The sequence below is a fragment of the Diabrotica undecimpunctata genome, chromosome 6, assembly GCF_040954645.1.
Source record: "Diabrotica undecimpunctata isolate CICGRU chromosome 6, icDiaUnde3, whole genome shotgun sequence".
NCBI classification, from domain to species: domain Eukaryota; kingdom Metazoa; phylum Arthropoda; class Insecta; order Coleoptera; family Chrysomelidae; genus Diabrotica; species Diabrotica undecimpunctata.
Genome location: NC_092808.1, coordinates 47,444,976 through 47,466,425, shown reverse-complemented (window position 1 = coordinate 47,466,425; position 21,450 = coordinate 47,444,976). Strand labels below are relative to the sequence as shown.

The following is a 21,450-nucleotide window of genomic DNA, read 5'->3' as shown; positions in this document are numbered from 1 at the left end:
GAAACGCTACAAGGATCTCAAGATTCCTACGATGAGATAGGTAAACTTGAACACCTTGCAACTAGAAATCTAATAAAAAAGAAAATAAATTCAAACAAACAGAGAAAAAAACTCCTTGTAAAATATGCGAAATTGCAAACAAAGAAAACGGTTCCATTCTGAGGAGAATTGCTGGTTTAAAGAAAAAAGAGATAAAGCTGGTCACGTGAGAACAATAAATAAGAATACAATGTTAGAAGTGGAATTGAGCAACGAGAATCCAAAAAAATTACAATAATACCATTCAGGTCTTCAAGGTAAAAATAACCAACACACTGAATGTTAATGTATTTTATGATCCAGGATCCAATGTGTCACTGATACATTCAAAGATATTGAAAATAAAACAAAAGAAATGGAATATTAAACATTCAGTTAATCTAAACACAATTAATGGTAGTTCAAAAACAAAAGGTATGGTTACATTAACATTAAAAATTTTAAATGTTGAGAAAGAAATGAAGGTTTTTATTATAGAAAATGAAGAATTTAAACATTTAAATTTAAAGCCACTGAAAAGCGGATTGAAGTCTTCGAGATGTGGATCTACAGGAGGATACTAAAAATATCGTATGTGCATGTCACCAACGTTGAGGTTCCACAGCGCATGAGAAAAGAAAAAGAAGTGCTTAATTTAGTGAAACAACGTAAGCTTGAGTACCTCGGCTACATGATGCAGAACGAAGAAAAATATCGAATTCTTCAACTCTTTATGCAGTTAAAGTATTTGGCAGGGTTGAAAAACCTCCGACAATGGTTTGGGATGACCTTCGCGGAGCTGTTTCGCAGAACAGTCAACAAAACCATCATAGCCTTAATGATCGCCAACATCCGGACCGGATAAGGCACTAAAGAAGAAAAAGAAGAGAATATTGTGCAGTATTCCTATTTACCATCAGATATTCCATCTCGTCGAACATAGCAAACATCTTTCTATCCCAAAACTACCAAAGACTTTGACGAAGAAATGTGGACGAATAAGAACTGGAAAGTTTCAAGGTTCCCTCTGGTAATATACACAATTAGAAAGGGAAATAGATAATGATCCACTATTTGAAGAACCAGAATGTTCCTCACAACCCCATCTAATTTCACAGGCGGCTAAATTTAATAATCTAAGAAAGAGCTTTTAAAATAGTTGTGTAAAATTTTCTTCGCAAATCTCAAAGCTGATAATTACAAAGATCTTGTAACTGAATTACTTACTGCCAACAAAGAAAAAGGATGTATCATGTCTCTAAAAATTTAACTCCTGGATGCTCATCTAAATTTCTTTCCAGAAAATTTACCTGCTTAAGTGATAAACATGGAGACCGGTTAAACCAAGACGTTGTAGACATGAAAAAGCGTTACCAGGGTCAATGAAATCCTAGTCTGTTGGCAGATTATTACTGGACTGTAATCTGTAATGCTCCAGCGAATAAGTATCGCCGTAAAACATCTACCACAATATTTTACGGCAACTGCATTGCGAAGATCATACTAAAATTGAGATATTCCCCTATAATGCACAATTTTTTTTCGGCTTTCTGATGACATTGTACATAATGAACACCATGTTCTATCCATGGCACAAAAAAAGTTGGTTTTTATTGATCAGTGTAATTAGAAACTCCAGGTAAACAACTTAGCAGAAATTGGAAAATATATATTTGATAAAGAAACTACAAAAATGACCCAATAGAACAAAATAAGATAAGACCATAACTTGAAGAGAACTAACTAAAAACATCAGCATCAAAATAACATAAATAAGTATTAATAAATAAGTAAAAAGACAGTATAAAAAGAATAGGATAAAATGAGAAGTGACGCAGTTAGATTAACAAAACAATGAAAACTGGGAAATTGGCCCAAATTAATGTTAAGATATTTTATAAGAAACAATCTTTAAACAATCACATTGCACATATTGCTGTATGAACAAAAAATTATTTAAAATGCTCCAGAAATTTAGAAAACTGGTCCTAAGATTAGAAAACGATCACTTCATTCATATTAATTACCAAAATAAACTGTTACAAGTAAGTGGTACAATTGGATTGTTTCAAATCAAAACCTCAACAAAATATGTCAGCAGGGCCTGACGACATACAAGTAATGTTTTTAAAACGTCTTCTCTTTTTGGCTAAACTATACCAGATCATCAATTTAATTTGTCTACACAACAAATTTCAGCTTGAACTTGGAAAGTGACTTCCACGAAGTGCTAACCATAAAACAATCCTACATTGTAGTATGTTTTGATTTAAAATAAGCATTTAACAAATGTTTGAATTTTGATATTACCAGAAAAGTACATTCGTGGAATATACCAGGAAAATGCCTTAATTTAATCAAACATTTTTTGTACAGTAGATCATTTCGAGTAAGGGTACACAATTCCTACTTTAAGGAACATGCTAAAGAAAATGGAACAGCACAAGGCTCAGTACTTAGTCCTACGTTGTTTCTAGTTGCAACAAATAGTATCATTCATAATCTACCTATACCATAAACCTCTAAAAGCTCGATTATTCGCAGACGATCTTGTTGTGTACATCAAAGGTAAAAACATTAAATTAATGACAGATATATTGCAATCAATGCTAAATCAGTTAGAAGAATGTTCAGCGAGTACTGGTTTTGAATTTTCAGTACCAAAAATTTCGGCAGTATTCTTCACCAGAAAACCTCCACAAGTCTATCCAACATTAAAGTTGTATAGGTCCGCAGTGGTATTTAAATCATCCGCAAAATTTTTGCGCATGTGGTTTGATCAAAAACTGTCGTGGCAGGATCATATTAAACAGACTGTATCCAAATGTCATAAAAGACTAAGCCTACTAAAAAGACTGGCTAATAGAAATTGGGGATCACATCAAACAATCCTATTGAGATTATACAGGAAGTTAATAAGATCTAAAATAGCTTACGGCTCAACTGAATATGTCTCAGCCTCAACAACACTTAAAAAACTTGACACTGTACACAATATTGTTATTAGAATTGCTCTTGTAGCATTACGGATAACTCCTATCAAAAGCTTACTAAGTGAAGCCGGTGAGCCACCCGCACTTTACCGAAGAATTTATTTAACACTATCTCACTCAACTGCTATTGCATCAGATTCAAGTAAACCTTTGTATGAGAATACCTTCAACGACCTTCAGGACAAACAAGAACAGCAATCCGACAACTTAACTCAGTATGGTGGGATAGACACCTAAATATGAAGACAAAAACAAGATTTATAAAACATTAGTGCGAAGTATTATGACATATGGGGCTGAAAATTGGATCATAAACAAGACAAACAGCAGTAAGATAGTAGCAACAGAGATGGAATGCCTGCGAAGATGCTGCAGAGTAACAAGAATGGATAGGAGACGTAATGACTAAATAAAGCAAAGAACATCAATAGAAACAGACATACTAACATACATAGAACAAAAAGGACTAAAGTGGTATAGACATGTAAGAAGAACTAGCTACAGCAGATGGATAAAGAGAATAACTGAATAGAGCCCCATAGGAAGGAGGAAAAGAGGACGACCCCCGAAAATCCTGGAGGAACGAAGTAGACGACGCCATGAATAAGAGAGGCCTAAACGATGGAGAATGGGGCGATAAAGAGAGATAGAAACGGTTGAGCGAGGGAAGGCAGTGAATACTGTAGAATCCCTGAATATATATACCTGCAACGATAAGTACATCAACTACTTTAATAATAGGTCTCACATATCAAAACCTTACTATGAAATAATTCAAATGTACTGTTCTGAATTAAATATTTAATTTCCAAAAGTTTTTCGAGTAAATTCTGCTAATTGGTCTACATGGACTGTTGGGGAATCGAAAATTAATGTATCATTAAGCTTACATATTAAGAATAAAACAAATCCAGCAATCTTTAAAGCATACCTGAACCTTATCTTGAATCAGCAGTACAAAGACTAGCCTAAAATATTTACTGACATCAAAAACCGAACAGGGAGTTGGTGCAGCAATTAATACATCAGACGGTCCCTTAATTTGACCTTTCCACTTATTTTACCATATACTCATCAGAATTTTTTGTATTATTCAAAGACCTACAATACATTAATACCAAAAACATCTCCTAGAGAAATGAGATCTCCAATTCCATAGAAAAAATGATAAAATTGGAACTTCAGAAAACCCAAGAAAAACTCAGAACGATAAACTTCTTGTGGATACCTTTCCACATTGGTATCGCAGGAAATGGATTTGTAGATATAAGTGGTCGCGATGCTATTTGTAACAACGAATCAGATATCGAATATGTGAGTGTGGCAAGTAATTTAAAAGCCTTTTTCAAAAATAAAGTGTTTGGTGCACAGAACCAGGAGTGATAAAATTCGGTTTTAAAACTAAAACAGATGAACCGTGTCAACCAACAGCAACAAGCAGGACAGCTCAAGTAATAATAAGACGTCCCAGACTGGGCTATATTAGGTAACGCACACCTATTCTCAAACAGCAAAGCTCCAAAGTGTTCAATTTGTGGCGTAGTAGACAGTATAGACCATTTCTTAACTGACTGTCCTAAATGTGCCCTATATACACACAACCAAACTTATATGGAATCACCCAGTATTTCCGATTTTGTAAAGTATTACTAAATTTTTTTTAATGGAAAATGAACTACATTTTATACTAAACCAGTTTAATTACTATTAAACAAAAAAAAAAACAATTAAAAAATGTTACAAATGCTTGAAATTAACAAAAACGCAAAAAAAAACACGAACAAATGAAAACATGGCAATGGTTGACTAAAGAAAAATACAGTCTTGTTGCTCATTTTAATAGTCAGTGTTGCCATCTCTAGCTCTAATACAAGCTTCAATCCGACGGCGAATGCTTCTAATCAAATCGTCAACTTGTTCTTGAGGTAAGTTTGCCCATTCTTCTAGAACGGCTTTAATGAGCTGATTTGCATTACCTGGATTATCCCTTCGAGCTCTAATACTTCTTTTAATGAGGTTCCATACGTGATCCATGGGATTAATATCAGGTGAGCAGGCAGGCCAGCTCAGAACAGTGGCATCTTCAGTTTCCAGAAAGTCTGTGGCAATTCTGCTGGTATGTGGAGGCGCATTATCGTGCATGAAAATGAAAATATTTCCCACTGCACCTCGTCACAGCCTAACTATAGGATTTAGTACCAAATCGACATACCGGCGACCCGTTAAACTTTGTCGTAAGGGACGCAAAGGTGTATTTTCATTAGTCCAGTTCTGGTGTTCCAGACTCCAATTCAGCCGATCAATTTTGTTCTGTCTGGATAACTTGGGAACCCTCAACTGCCTCCTGTTAAATAAATTTGGAAACGAAGTCTCTTTCGTACTGTTTCAACTGAAATGTCAATACCCGTAGTCTGCAAAAGTTGCCTCTGGAGCTCCAGATGAGAAGAGGTTGGATTTCTTCTAGCTATTTTACCTAAAAACCGGTCTTGTTGATCAATGGTTACTCTACGACGACTTTCTCTAGGCCTGTCCTTGAGTGTACCCAATTCTAAAAATCTTGCATATGTTTTTGAAACAACGCTCTGCGAGACGTGTAGCGTGGCTGAAATTTGCCTTTGTGACATTCCCTGCTCAACAAGAGCAACAATTCTTCCCCTCTGAACATCTGACAAACCTACGTAGGGCATATTACCTTTTTTGAACACAAACTTAACTTTACTCTGACGTATCGGTTTTAAAACTTGACACAAATAATAAAATTTTTCAATGTGTACTTGATCAAATTTGATTAATTATGAATCGTATTTCCAACAAAAACCTTTATCTCTTATCTGCAAAATAAGTTGTCATACATTTCTTATTATTAGTAAGAAATACTGGGTGATTCCATATAAGTTTGGTTATGTGTATATGATATCCTGAATAACTGGCAAATATTACTTGGAAATTACTACAGACTACAGAAACTAATAAGGTATCTATCTAGTATAAACATGTTTTATAAAATTTAATCATGTAAGTACTGTTAAGCAAATTTAAATATATTGTATTCGTTATGTCGCTAATATCCTTCAGGAGGAAGCGGCTTTTTGTTTTAAATAAAAAAAAATGTCACTCATAACGTGCCATATTTAAGTCTAGGTGTTTACTTCTATAATGTGCAACTTAGCTTTGCGAATGATATTGCTAATAAATAAATAATCACATAAAGTTTGATTGTTTTTCACACTACATCAAAGAATATAAAAAAGCTTAAAAGACATACAACTATAGATAAAAAGTACAAGACATACCTATTATATAATATTTACCGTAACACTAAAGGTATATACTTACTCCAGTATCCCTTGTATTTAATAATGGAGTCTCGGAACTGACCGACCCATCGTCCCTGATTGATCTGGGCATGTAAGGCGGTAAGTGTGGATGATGCAGCGTCTGGAAAGTGGAAGGCCTGGGGGTGGTCATAGTTTGCATGTTGTGCGGCGCCATTCTCTTAACATCTATTTGGGCGTAGACGGTTGGCTCTTGTCGTCTTATAACCGACATAGGGATGCACTGTTGATTGTAGATCACTTGTGGCATTTGTTGCATCTGTTGGTTTGCGATAGATAATTCAGCATATGTTATTTCGTCATTCTGAAAGCAGTTAGTCTACGCTGTTTTTCTGTGTTATGTAAGGAAGGTGGGAAGAGTTGGGATAATTATATTGAACATGGTTATTAGTACCTAGCAATTATCTACATTTTGAGGAAAGATGACACGATAAGTATTATTTAAAACAATCTTTATAATTTTATTCCACGATCTTGGAAGATATCACATATACATGTATTAATTTATTTTTTTAAATCTTTAGATAGTCATCACTAGTACTCAGTGGCGTGCGGTGACATTTTCGGAAGGGGAAGCGATTCAATAAGGGTATAAAAAATATTTTCTTACGAGGGTCAAGATCAAAATGCACAGTTACTTAATAAGTATATACCTAATACAGTACTACCTGTTAACAAGGACTAAAAACAAAAACTATAAAAAATTATCAGTAAAAACGATGATATCTTTAAACTTAAAAAGAAGAGTTCTATTTAAAATTGTTTTCATATTCCGAGGCATTTTTCACAACACAACTTTTAAAAAATATGACATTTATACTTGAGGTCTATTCTTCTACTAACCAATGCAAATTTGTTTATAGCATCGTCATAAAATTTTTAGTTTTCCGGTAATTTTTTAATGCACTCTTATTTAATGGATACTAGGGTTACCTTCTGTCTTCTCTTTTTGAATTTCTTGTAAAACTTTGTTTTTATACTGAAAAACTTCATACAACTGATGCACTTGTGGCTGGTATGGTTAGTACTAATTCATTCTATTTTATCACTTACTTCGTCTGGAGTACCAGAAACTGAATTCACTACGAATTTTGACCAGGATGAACGGCATGTGGAATGCAATTTTAGATTCTCTTGCCGAGTAATTTATCCAGCTGTTTGTTTCGCAAGTTTTAGGAAACACAGTGGTAAAAAATTGAATTCGGTTTCGCTAGGTAGAAATCCTTTGATTTCTCTTTTTGTTTTTAGATGGCGTAGTTACGTCGGTATATAGTTATTTTGATAACTATTGTCTAGGACGGGAGAGGTTTTTGTTTTGGTTCAGAGCAGTGGCTATACCGTTCTGAGGAGACCTAAAGAGGTCGAAATACGTATAAGCGGCTGTCGCTGCCCTGTATCAAAACAAAAATCTAATACCGTCATTATGTTTTATTACTTACTTCGTTTGGAGTACCAGAAACTGAATTCACTACGAATTTTAACCAGGATGAACGGCATGTGGAATGCAATTTTAGATTCCCTTGCCGAGTAATTTATCCTGCTGTTTGTTTCGCAAGTTTTAGGAAACAGTGTTAAAAATTTGACTTCGGCTTCGCTAGGTAGAAATCGTTTGATTTCTATTTTTGTTTTTAGATGGCGTAGTTACGTCCGTATATAGTTATTTTGATAACTATTGTCTAGGACGGGAGAGATCTTTGTTTTGGTTCAGAGCAGTGGCTATACCGTTCTGAGGAGACCTGAAGAGGTCGAAATACGTATAAGCGGCTGTCGCTGCCCTGTATCAAAACAAAAATCTAATACCGTCATTATATGTAATTCACATAATTTGACCACTTCGCACATGGACTTAATTAAACCAGTAGTGTTTAAAAAATTCAACAGAGTCTTTGTCACTAATGTCAGTTGTTATATCATAAACGACACTGAGAATGCAAAGTTGAAATATCAAAAAAAATTCTATTTTTCGATGTTTATTGCCTACACAATAGATTACTTGGATTAGGGAAAATTGTTGATAATTTAATGTTAATTAATAATATATTTTCCTATATCAAAGTATAGAAAAGCGATGCTTCCCCAGCTTCCATAAACCGCACGTCTCTGCTAGTACTGTAGATATTTAATTATGTTTTTATTTAAAACAATCTTTTTTGGCTTTAAATGAGGTTACGCGTATCTAATTAGTTCAAAGTATATGGCATTCTCCACGTTTAATTTAAAAAACACATTTAAAAGAGGGCTTGTCGTGTCTTTTGTTGTTTTTCATAGTAATTTCCTTACCCGTCTGACCATTTTTTTCTGTTTATCTTTTGATTTTCTGTACTTCAGGTATCTTGAATTACCGAATATGAGAGTTTAGTGAGATAAAGTTTTTATTTACTAGCTACGTACAATATTAGGCAGCAATATTATCATTACTGGATCAAGACTAGTGGAACAATCTTTAGCAGGTTTGACTCAAGGAAGACAATCACGTAATACGGAAACCAAGGAGGAACTACCGCAATAATTTTTCTTAAAACAAATAATAATGGCGAAAATCAAAAACGTATCCCCTAGTACATGGCAAACCTTAGATGGACAAGGAATGCTGTGAATTCCCGCGATAAAATAGGAACCACACGAAAGTGGAAATGTGTAAAACTATTGAGATTAGAGCAGGAAAAAACTATAATATTATAAGAGAAAGAAAGAACCATCCAAATGGAGTAGGCTTTACTGTGAGTACCAATTCAGGATGTAATCATAAACTTCATACCCTACATAGACCGGTTAACACTCCTACGATTTAATGTAGATCCAAAAAATATAAATACAATCCAGTCTTAATTTTCTATAGATCTAAAAACAACAGAGTCTTCTATAAATAAAAATGCAATCATAATTATCATATGTGTTTTTGAGGCCAAATTAGACAAAGGAAGTTCTAAAGGCAAAGCTGGAGCACCTGGACTAGCGAAAAGAAATTAACGCGGGGCCATAATAGTACAGTTTTTTCAACAGAAAAAATTAGTTGTCACAATTACAAGGTTCAAACTGACTTTCAGACATTTTTATAGCTAGAAATGATTCCAAGACTCAATAACAAAGATACTGTTTAATTAAGTATGGAGTTTTTGAGATCCTAAGTGTCCTTTTTTTTCAGTTAACGTATGTTTATTTCCCAAAAAATACCCTGTATATATTTATATCTATTTATAAATTATTTTTAAACTTCTTCTTCTTTCTGTTTCGGATGTTATTTGCACCAGTAGTGCTTCATAAGGCGTCCTAATTTTATGCAGATATCCTGCCATATATCATCCTAAGTTCACAAGTTCACCTTTCTCCTACTTATAATTCACATGTGGGGTTAACTTCAACATTTACTTGAAAATTTTTTGTAGCGCCGGCAAAGAAAAGAAGGACGTATAAGTGTAAAGTTATAAAGCTACAAATTGATCTGGTATAATAACAATCGCTATCATCTTTCCAAAGGACCTTTTGGCAAATCCCTTAGGTTACAGCTTTAAAATATCTACAATATACCAGTGTTGGCTTTCAAAAAGTAAAAACAGTATTGCATAAAATTGATCAGTGATATTTTAGCTTATAAATAAAATAATAAGAAACAGGTAAAATTGTTCCATTAAGACAAAATTTATGTATAGATAATAATGTTTTTAAAATATTCCCTTGAAAGGTTGTAGATTACTATAGTCAAATCTAATTAAATATCTAGCAGGAAAGCATTGGAACCAGTGATTAATATTTTCCAACGAGATCTTCTTTCTATTTTGCTTTAACTCTTTCTTTGAATATTGAATTTCCAAACTGATTAGTCTGATCAAGTAACAATTAAGATGTTATTCCGATTCTCTTAAAATTTTATTTATTATTTAGCACATAGCACAAATTAAGGAAAATGCTATAAATTACAAAATTTACATAAAAATGAAAATAATGCAAATAAGATTAAAATATATTTATTAAACATTGATGTTAAGATTACGTATCCAGTCTATTAGAAAATTGAGGCTTTCGAAATGTTGCTTTATCGTCGAATCCTATCTTATCGAATATATCCTATACCGACCACGATACTAACCAGGACGTCACATCATGAGGAACAGCTAAAGTAGAGGAAAATGTGGACCAGGAAGGCGAAGGATTTCCTGTCTGAAAAATTTACGTACGTGGTTCAACACAACAACCACAAATCTTTTCAGAGCCGTAGATTGAAAAATACAGATTGCCATGATGGTTGCCAACGTCCGAAATGGATAGGCACTAAAATAAGATTCAGTTTATTACTTTAGGTTTTGCTTCAAGGAAGTCACTCCAAACTCCTGGATATGCACAGAGAGAGTTTTCACAGGTGATGTAATGTATGGTTTGTCCTTCATAGTCGTGGTAATAATCTGGAGACTGAATTTTATCCCACTTTGCCGGTACGGATTCTGTTTAATGTCACTCATTTCTTAAAATTCAATTCAAATCCTTGAAGTAGTTGACTGGGATGGAGTACTATATAAATGTGTGCTTCTGTGCTTTGTTTCCATCTATTTTTCCATTTTTGTGTCTCAAAGTCGTCTGATAATAAAGGACCTGGAGGTTAACAGCAGCGGGTTTCTGGTTTTTAGACAATTTCTTTCACACAAGTCGGGAAAATCTTCGAGTATGGGTATACAGAGTTATTATTAATCTTTGTATATTCTCTTACTAGTTCACTCAGTTGCTTATATCAGGTAGGGATATTCCTGATTGGATAAAAAACCAATGAAGTGGGGTGACATCGTAATGATCTGGTTATCATGCCCATAGTACTGTGAAGTTGGATATCGACGTACTGTATGTAAGAGATTTTTATTTCGTGATTTAGAGATGTACATATTAAAAATAAGTGGGACAAGAACTAAACCTTCCGGGAGCATTTTTCTTTTCTTTCTTTACTTATTTTGTCAGTCGTAGTAACTTAGAATCAATCATCTGTCATACATCATCTGGTTGATTAATGGAGCAATTTTGTGCAATTTGTAAGAATTTTTATATGAGTCCTCTCCTCACTATCATAAGTTGCTGTGAGGTCTATAAACGGCAAGGATGTGTTGAGGCGTTTCTAAAAGCCGGCTTCGATATAGGTTGTCAGTGCTCGGAGCTGGCTACAACAGTTTCGATTTGGTATAAAACCAATTTGCTACGCAGGTTTCTGTTTCTGCAAGATTCTGTCGGCATTTTTGTCGTGAATAAGTTTTTCTAACAGTTTATTGGCGCAGCTCAGTAAATATATGGATCTAAAGTTGTTTGGTTTGTCATTTGATTTGAAAGGTTTTTAAAGACTGGCCGTTCTGTGTTTGAATTTGTATCTACCTGAGCCTCTGATGGCACAAGGTTATGTAAAAATAACGTATTATAAGACTCTAATGATACCGATTCACATACGGAGCGTTCGACGAATTGTGCTTTTGCGCCATGTATACTTGGCTTTTCTATTCATCAAAGCGATAACACGCTTTTGCTGAAATGTATGCAATTTTCGAACAGCTCAAAAGGATAGAAAACGATTTTATTAAATCGTATTTTGTTTGTGACCATCAGAATAGATTGCACCTTTTGCAGCTAGCACTACAGGCGAGAAATAAGCAGAGACATTTGCTGGTCGTTCTTTGTTTAAATTTGTACCGACTTGAGTCTCTGACGACGCAAGGTTATGCAGAAATATCCAGTTTTAAGACTCTAATGATACCGATTTATACACGAAGCTTTTGCCGAATTGTGCTCTTGCGAAAGCACGCTTTTACTGAAATGTAAACTTTGCAATTTTTGAACAGCTCAAAAGGATCGAAAACGATTTTATTAGATCGTATTTCGTTCTTGGCCATCAGAAAAGATGGTATCATAAGCAGAGACATTCGCTGGCCGGTCTGTATTTAAAGTTGTATCTACCTGAGTCTCTGACGACGCAAGATCATGCAGAAATAACGAGTTATGAGATTTTAATGATATCGATTTAATTTCTTTAAAATTTGTCATACTTTTTCCTTTCTTAAAATGCTGAGTGGTCTTCTGATTGTACAAACTTCCACTATTTTTTGATGGTCTATATTATTTCTACTGAACAGCATCTATTTTTTTATATTTCTCAAATAATTTAGTTAGTCTCTAATTATCAGTTTCAAACATACAACATGCTGTTTTTTATTAAAGTTTCGCATAGGTATAATAAATTTGCTTTCATATATATAAGTACAACATGATATTGCTTTTTTACTGTTGTTGTTTTTCTTTCTATATATTTGTTGCCGGTTCAAGTTATGTTTTGATATTGACCTTTAGGAGGTAAGGATGTTTAGAACAAGATACAATGTCAAAGCTTACACTCCAGAAAAAATAAGAACCTAATTCATCGAGACTAAAAATAAACCGATCAACAAGAATCCACAAGGAAAAAATTGTGTGAAAAACAATGGGGATAAATAAAATCAGAAGATAAAGATTGGATAATGAAAGTAAATTAAAAAAATGTTACACGAATCACGCAAGGAATCATCAGAAAAGACAAATTACTAGAAAAAAAATACAAAGTCAAAATATAGCACTAAAAAAGAAGCGACCAAAAAACAGGAACTATGTAAATGAAATGCTAAAAATTTCAGACAAAAGCTACCCAGGAAAATGATCTAAAAGTGGAAAAAATACTGCAAAGGAATATACTTCAACCACGAATTAACTATTTAAGAAAATTCAAAAATTGTCGAATCTTACTAAAATTATATCAAAGATCATATTGACCAGAGTAAAGCTGAAATGGACAAAAAACTAAGAGGTAACCAAGCAGGCTTTCATGCACAAAAGGACATAAACGTAATGTTTATTCGAAAAATACGTATAAAGAGAAGACAAATGTTAGCGATTCTATTACGAGTATGGACTTATGAAGAAAGTTTTTAACCTGATTAGGTCAATCTACGAGTGATACAGAACCAGACTAGTAAATATAGGAGAAATGATCGAAGCTATGTTATACTGAGTGGTGTTAAACAAGGATAGAAGAAAAGAAAGATGGGATAATAGCTGACGAAAAAAGTAAGAAATTGAGAGGTTTAGGACTTTTAGAGAAAATTTTAAAGGAACCACACAAAGAGACGTTGATCTAACCACTCAGCCACCTTGCATTATTGGCTAAGAAACGCACAAATATCAGTCCTGGAACCAGAAGCACAGTTTTTTAAGATTCATTTAATAAATATCTTTATTAACTGTTTTTTATATTTCTATTTAATTTTCTTTTCTTATTTCTTACAAACGGTTGTATATTTATGGCATATTTCCTATATTTTCGCTGTGTTTTAGACCACTGCCTCAGTTTCTATTACATTAAATAAAAAACTAAATTTTAACACATGCTACTGAGCTAAAGTCGTATTTTTGAAGCCAGCACTGTATTTAGCAAACAGGCAACTTACCATTTTGGCGCCGTATCCTTCGTAAGAGCCATTGTTTTTCAATTGACTGCTCGGACTCTGCATCCTATTGTAAACTCTCATTGTGGTATTATTTAGCCTCTCGAAAGCCCTCTCTTCGTCTTGATATTCGTCGTCAGCATTATTTTGAGGGATAATGTCCGGATTTTTTTCTTCTAAGCTATCCACGCTATCGTTGAGATCCTGTGGGTAATTGAAAATATGAATTTATAGGAGATAAATTAAAAAATTTCAACTAACGTTTTTTAAACTGAAATTTCTTTTGTATATAAATAAGGTGTGTACTTGAAAGTAAACTATATTAAGTATATTGTTGATTTAAAACCATATTTTTCAAAATAAATCTCTTGGTTAAAATAGTATTATAGGTATTTATTAATTTAAATAATATATGAATCTAAAATGTATAGCCGATTATAAACTTTAAAAAAGCATACAAAAAATAATTGTAACAAAGAAAATCATCATTATATTATGTTGGTTTGACTGTTAAATATTTCTGGACGTATTTTAGAAGCCAAAAAATTAAATATAACTTATCCTAACTATGGGTGTAAGATAATGTGGATAATCTGGTGAAATAGGTTACCGAAATGTTCATGGAAACTGATGCATATTGTTTAATCCAGTTGTCCAATGTATACGAAGTCGGAATTTTGGTGAATACAAATATCAACGGATTAATAATTGGCTTTATTCCTCTCACACAAAATGCTAATAAAACTACAAACTCCAAACATTAAGTCAAAATAAAAAATTTAAAAATACTATTGCCTTATTGAACCGTTATTTTGAATCGTTAAAAAAATGAAATATTTATTAAAATAAACAATTTCAAGAAAAAAAGAAAAGTTAAGAAGAAAAATACTGATGCAATTTGTATAAGAAAAAGATTTTACTTAGTTTTATTTAAAAACTTTTTAAAACGTATATAATAAAAAGACCCTTTCGGGCTACATCACAGACGAATAAGTCCATCATCACTGTATTTACCAGGTATACATGACTCAAGCTACTAAATATTTGGGTAACACCTCTTAAAATGATACATTTGTTATTTATTACATTTTTGTTAAAAGTATGGTGTGATGTTAAAGTTTTTAACAGATACTCTGCAACGAAAGTCTCCCAATGGGGGTTGCTGTTGACCCTGAGACAATGTCTCTATGTCTCTATGTATGCCCATACAGAGACATTGTTTCCACGGAAATTTCCTGGAACCAGTGCTATACAGGCTCTATGCCAGCGATAACCCAGCATTAGAACCTAACACAATTGCGACATTTGTAGACGACATATGCATTTTAGCAGTCGGTAAAAACCACGAGGAAGCATTAACCAAACTACAAACGTCTGCTGAACAAATTAACATCTGGATCATGGGACGAAGTATTAAATTAAATTAAATTTAACAAAATCTGTTTATGTTAATTTTACTAACAAAAGAAAACAACATATTCCAGTCAGCAGTAGCGCACCCAGAATTTGCCTCTGGGGGGGGGGTTTTGGTTGGTCGCCGAAATTTTTTTTATGATGTTACCTCCATTTTGAGTACTTAAAATGTGTGAGTAACAGTGTCGGAATAGGGCCCTGGGGGGGGGGGGGGTTTAACCCCCAACACCCCCCCCCCTGGGTGCGCCTCTGCCAGTCAGTATTTATATGAATCAAATATCTTATGTAAATACGGCAAAATATGTGGGTATGGAATTAGATTCAAAGCTACACTGGAAAGTGCTTATTTAGAAAAAAAAGGAATAATAAGGAATAATTAGGAATTAAATTCAGAAAGATGTACTATTTGATGGAAAAATTCGGCTCTGTCTACCAACAACAAATTGTTATTGTATAAGCAATACCTTAAACAGATATTGATATACGGTATAAAGCTATGGGGATGTATCCCGTATATCAATATGTATTAATATCAGTAGTAGTGTTAAGGAGCATCTGCGACTTCAAAAACTATTATCTTCAGTGAGACCTCCATGAATAACGGCTCTCCAACCATGTGAATGTCAAGGACATAATTTCATACACAACGCCAACCTTATAAGAAGACATAATGACGGTATTAGATTTTTGTCCTGATACATAGCAGTGACAGCCGCTTATAAGTATTTCGACCTCTTTAGGTCTCCTCAGAGCGGTATAGCCACTACTCTGAACCAAAACAAAAATCTTTCCCGTCCTGGGCAATAGTTATCAAAATAACTATATACGGACGTAACTACACCATCTAAAAACAAAAAGAGAAATCAAACGATTTCTACCTAGCGAAACCGAATTCAAATTTTTCCCACTGTGCTTTCTAAAACTTGCAAAGCAAACAGCTTGATAAATTACTTGGCAAGGGAATCTAAAATTGCATTCCACATGCCGTTCATCATGGTCAAAATTTTTGTCAAAAACGGGAAAGATTTTTGTTTTGGTTCAGAGTAGTGGCTATACCGCTCTGAGGAGACCCAAAGAGGTCGAAATACGTATAAGCGGCTGTCGCTGCTCTGTATCAAGACAAAAATCTAATACCGTCATTATGTTTTATTACTTTACTCCGTTTGGAGTACCAGAAACTGAATTCACTACGAATTTTGACCATGATGCACGGCATGTGGAATGCAATTTTAGATTCCCTTGCCGAGTAATTTATCAAGCTGTTTGCTTTGCAAGTTTTAGAAAGCACAGTGGGAAAAATTTGAATTCGGTTTCGCTAGGTAGAAATCGTTTGATTTCTCTTTTTGTTCTTATAAGAAGACTTAAGAAGATGCCATTTAAGTTAGTGTGATAAGTTGTAAAAGCAGAGCAAGGTGCGGCTGAAGTTTACACGTTACTAAGTAATGTTAGTATGCATTAGACCCCAAGTATTATTGGTGAATATACCCTAGATAAGTCTCCTACAGTATTAAATTAGGATAGAGCTAACTTTTTTATTGATCATAGCAATGATAAGATAGCAATAAGCATAAGATTACTACTGGGGTTTTAATAATAAAAAAGTATTTGTTTAGGTATTCTTTGTACCGTCAATTTTTTGACATGGTGTTAAAATTGTAATATATTCCAGTCGTCAGAGAAGAAAGTACCACTGAACCTCTAAAAATCATACGAACAAGCTAAATTTTGATGAGAATGTCAATTTTGGGACCCCAAAAAGTTTACCACTTTTACCCTACAACTACCTCCTAAAGCCCCCTCGTAGGAGGGAAAACGGAAAATATCGATTTATTAAAAATCTGTACGCTGTAGAAAAATATATTTCAAATAGAAAATGTAGCTGTGATAATTTTGAACAAAAATGTTAATTAGCACTTTTTGTGTAGAATAAACAGTTCTCTTAGCAACAACGCTTGAAGCGACCGGTGATTTTGAATGTCAGTTACGCGCTCGAAATCAATTTTTTAAATAAAATTTGTATCAACTTGACGGTAAAAATTCGATATCTTTTGATCGGATTGTCCTATCGACAAAAATTAAATTGCGTTTTAGATGTAAAGAGTGCAGCTTTTGTATGCAATTTTTGTAGTATGCCGCAAATAAAGTTAGTTTTTAAAAAGGTGTTAAATAATAAACGTTGTGCGATTTTTACCATTTTAATGATTCTCATGAGATCAATAAAATTTATCACTCTCATTGACGGGTCACTATTGAATTTCCATTGTTAAATTATAATCTTCAAAACCCATACCATAAAATTCCATTAAAGGTGGACATTAAATGTGGTTCTCTAGTAAAATTTGTCTAAAGGAGCAAGATTTGACGGCTATTTAACAAATAAAGAAAAATGCGATGCCGTGATTTGCGGACCTTATATTTGTGCGAAGAAATGGAGCGACGAAAAGAGGTAAAATCAAGCAGTGTACACAAGAATTATGTTGTTTAACCAACGAGAAAGTTCTTGAGACCGTTTAGTCATAAAAAACAAACATTTATATAAAGGGTGAAAACCAGAACACAAGACACTTTTAACACCTTGATTACTTATCTTAGTGTGCTTTGTGGCACTGACAAAACCAGAGGTAACAGATATTTTACTGAAATATTGAAATGATACGAAGATGATCGAGATTGATTAGTAGAAGTCAATGAATTAAATGGACACGAGGTTGTGAGATGTATGAGAATATCGATAAATGGCTTCGATTTTCATCTGCCCTGGCTATGAATGATAATTAAAGTGTATGGTTTTCATGTTTGAATGCTTTGCATAGGCCTCCTTTAATCTACGTTTAATAAACGTTGGCTTGGTTTATTTTGTTGGACATTGTAAGGTGAAAAGAACTAAGAACAAACGAAAAAGAAGACAATGCAAACATAAATTAAAAATAAATCAACACAAATAAATGATCTTGAGTTAAAGAAGCGAATGTGTTATTTTGTTTTAAACAAAATCAATTGCAAACAAGTGAAAATATCGATAACAAAGGTAAGTAGATATAGTAAGACACACAAGACGTACAGAATAAGTTGGAAAGTATGATTAAAATTGAATAAAAATAATTCACAAAAATCAGTTAACACGAAAATGTATTACAATATTAATAAGTGATAAAGGTGATATACTTTATCTATAATCAATGCATGATAACAATCAAAATACGTAAAAGTACCTACATATAAGTAAATTATAAAAGGAGAAATAAATTTAAAATTTTTTATGTAAAGATGACCAAATTTAATTATGTAAACTAAGTTAAAACAATGCAAAAAATTCGAAGGACCTTTTTTTAAAGAAGAAATTAAAGAAGTGGCCAAATGTTTTGTGTAAAACTTATTGAGGTCGCTGGTTAAATGATTAGAATAATAACGAAAAAAAAAGTATAATATTTTGATTTTGAATAAATTAGTAATTAATTTAAAAATCACGAAAATACCGCAATAACCAAAGCAGAGACAGAATCGGTCAGAACATCACCATCGATGACTTTAACTTTGAGCGCGTTAAAGAATTCAAGTATCTTGGAACAACAATAACTGGAGACAATAACGGATCACAAGAAATAAACAACAGGGTCCAGGCCGGCAACAGATGTATTTTTGCCCTACAAAACCTTATAAAATCGAAACAATTAACAAGATTTGTTGTGATGTATGGAAGCGAAACGTGGACGATAACAAAGGCAAACGAAGAGAGACTATGTGTTTGGGAATGAAAAATCCTAAGGAAGATCTTTGGCCCTGTGCTGGATGAAGCATCAGGACAATATAGGATAAGAACTAACAAAGAGATTGAAGAACTTTACCCAGACGCCAACATCATAAAAGAAATAAAGTCCAGAAGACTCCAATGGGCAGGACACATCAGAAGACATTCTGACGAACGAACAGTAAGACTGGTGTGGGAGGAAGTCCCAACTGGAAGGAGACCACGCGGACGCCCTCGTCTCCGGTGGCGAGATAATATAGCAGGAGACCTAAACACTATGGGCGTGGAGAATTGGATGGAGGTTGCTCAAGACAGAAAACACTTGTCGAGTCGGCTAAAACCCACGAAGGGTTGTAACGCCACGGAGTAAGTAAGTAAGAAAATACCTGGCGTAACTCATTAATGTTATCTGTAAGGACGCTCACGTCTTCGATAAACTGGAGATGTTTACAGTACGATATCTCATTTCGATCTGATCTTTGTTAGCATTTGTAAGGATAAAAATTGGCACCTAAAAATTCTAAGGGGTGGCTACAGGAAGCGAACCCTTATAAATCAGAGCTTTAAAACGGTAGCCTAGCTGTACTACCAAATTGCGTATACAATTCCGCAGAAATTTGATAGTCTACCAACAAGTGAATTTCTCTGAATATATAAACAGATTGTCACGTGTTAGCCAGTATAACAATGAGAATTTACTGAATAGAAATAAATAATATTGTTACGATAATTATCCTGGCCTAAAATAACCGTAAATATTATGACTAATGTGTTCTGTTTTTAGATTTTACGAGAGTATTCTATTAGCCGGCAGAAATTTACCTGAATGGACCTTCCAGAAACGGTCGAGCCGATGTAAAAATACCCGTTTGCCTTACCGTTATAATTTCGCCACTAATCGAGAAGGTTGTTCGATGATTCTAGCGTAAAGGCAATGGCATATATAAAGGACATTTTATTTGGAAGGAACAGTTAATAAAGAAGATTCGCGCTCGCGATATTTTTGTTACGCTCGCCTAAATAAATTATGTGTATTATTTAGTGAGAAATAAACTTATATAAATTATCGTGCCTTTTAATAAATTAAAGTAGGAACAATATAATAAATTAGTAAAGACATTATAAATTAAAGACATAACAATTAATAAATTCATAACAAATGGTGTCAGAGTGAGATCGAACATAAATTAGACTTATAATAATAATACAAGTGAATATAAAATAAATTGTGAAAATGGCTACGATTTATGAGCTGACAGTGACTAATTTAAGAAGACATCTTGAAGACAGAGAATTAGCTTCCACCGGAAAAAAGGCTGAGTTAGTCCAACGACTAAAGAACGCTTTGCTAGAAGAAGGTCTAGATCCAGAGACTTATATATTTGAAGACGCTGTCATCTCGTCGATTTCGAAATTGGAGAACAAAGTTTCTGACGATATTTCGAAAGTTTCTTCTGATGTAGCCAAAGTTTCTGGTGATGTAGCCAAAGTTTCTGGTGATGTAGCCAAAGTTTCTGGTGATGTAGCCAAAGTTTCCGGCGACATCGCTTCTTTAGAAAGCAAAGTTTCTAACGAGATTTCTTCTCTGGAAAGCAAAGTTTCTGCTAACATCTCTAAAGTCACTTCAGAGATATCTGCTCTTGACGATAGAGTGTCTTCGTTAAAAAACCAAGTTGCTGCCGATATGTTGGCCTTCGAAGAAAAGATATGGAAAGAGATGGAAAGGAAGATGGAGGAAACAGGGACAGCAGAGAGAGGTAACAATCCGATTACAGTGGAGATAAAAGAAGACGAGACGAAATGTAAGTTGGAGACACGGCCGAAATTTGAAGGAAGTGGAGGTTCTATTCATGTTAAAGTCCCAACTTTCGACGGAAAATCATCATGGAACAACTACATGAAACAGTTCGAATCAGCCGCAAGAGCAAATGGATGGTCTGAAAAAGAAAAGGCTGTAAACCTGACTATCGCTCTTCGAGGAGATGCCTTAGATGTGCTTCAGACCATAGCCGTAGAGGAGACCGATGATTTCGAACAACTGAAGAAGAGGTTAAATATGCGATATGGCCACGAACATTTGGAGCATGTATATCAGTCGCAGCTCAAAAATCGTAGACAGAAGAAAGATGAGGCTCTTCAAGAATATGAGGTAGATATTGCCAGATTAGTACGATATGCTTATCCAACAGCTCCCGAAGACATGATGGAAAAATTGGCCGTTCAAACGTTTATTGATGGTCTTCGTGATCATGAAATGCAGAGAACACTACGATTAGCTCGTCACAAGACGCTGGTTGATGTCCTATCCGCCGCCCTCGAATACGAGTCAGCTACGCAGGCCTCTGGCGGGTACAGTAAAGTTAGGACTGTAAAAGAGGAAGGAGATGAAGATAAACTTGACCAGCTCGTTAATATGATGAAAAGCATGACATACAAGAAAACGAAGACCATCAGATGCTGGAATTGTGGCGAAATAGGACACGTACGAAGCTCCTGTAAGC

The 21,450-nt window shown here is 34.1% G+C and overlaps 1 protein-coding gene across 1 annotated transcript in view; it reads right to left on the bottom strand.

Annotated features, from left to right (window-relative positions):
- The window catches only part of LOC140444330 (protein turtle homolog B-like), a 984,236-nt gene that overhangs the window by 7,979 nt on the left and 954,807 nt on the right, over window positions 1-21,450 (bottom strand). Inside the window, exons 14-15 of the mRNA XM_072536081.1 lie at window positions 13,792-13,992; window positions 6,348-6,650 (exon numbers count right to left, since the gene is read on the bottom strand). Of these exons, the coding sequence (XP_072392182.1) occupies window positions 6,348-6,650; window positions 13,792-13,992 (504 nt within the window). The remainder of the gene's footprint in view (window positions 1-6,347; window positions 6,651-13,791; window positions 13,993-21,450) is intronic.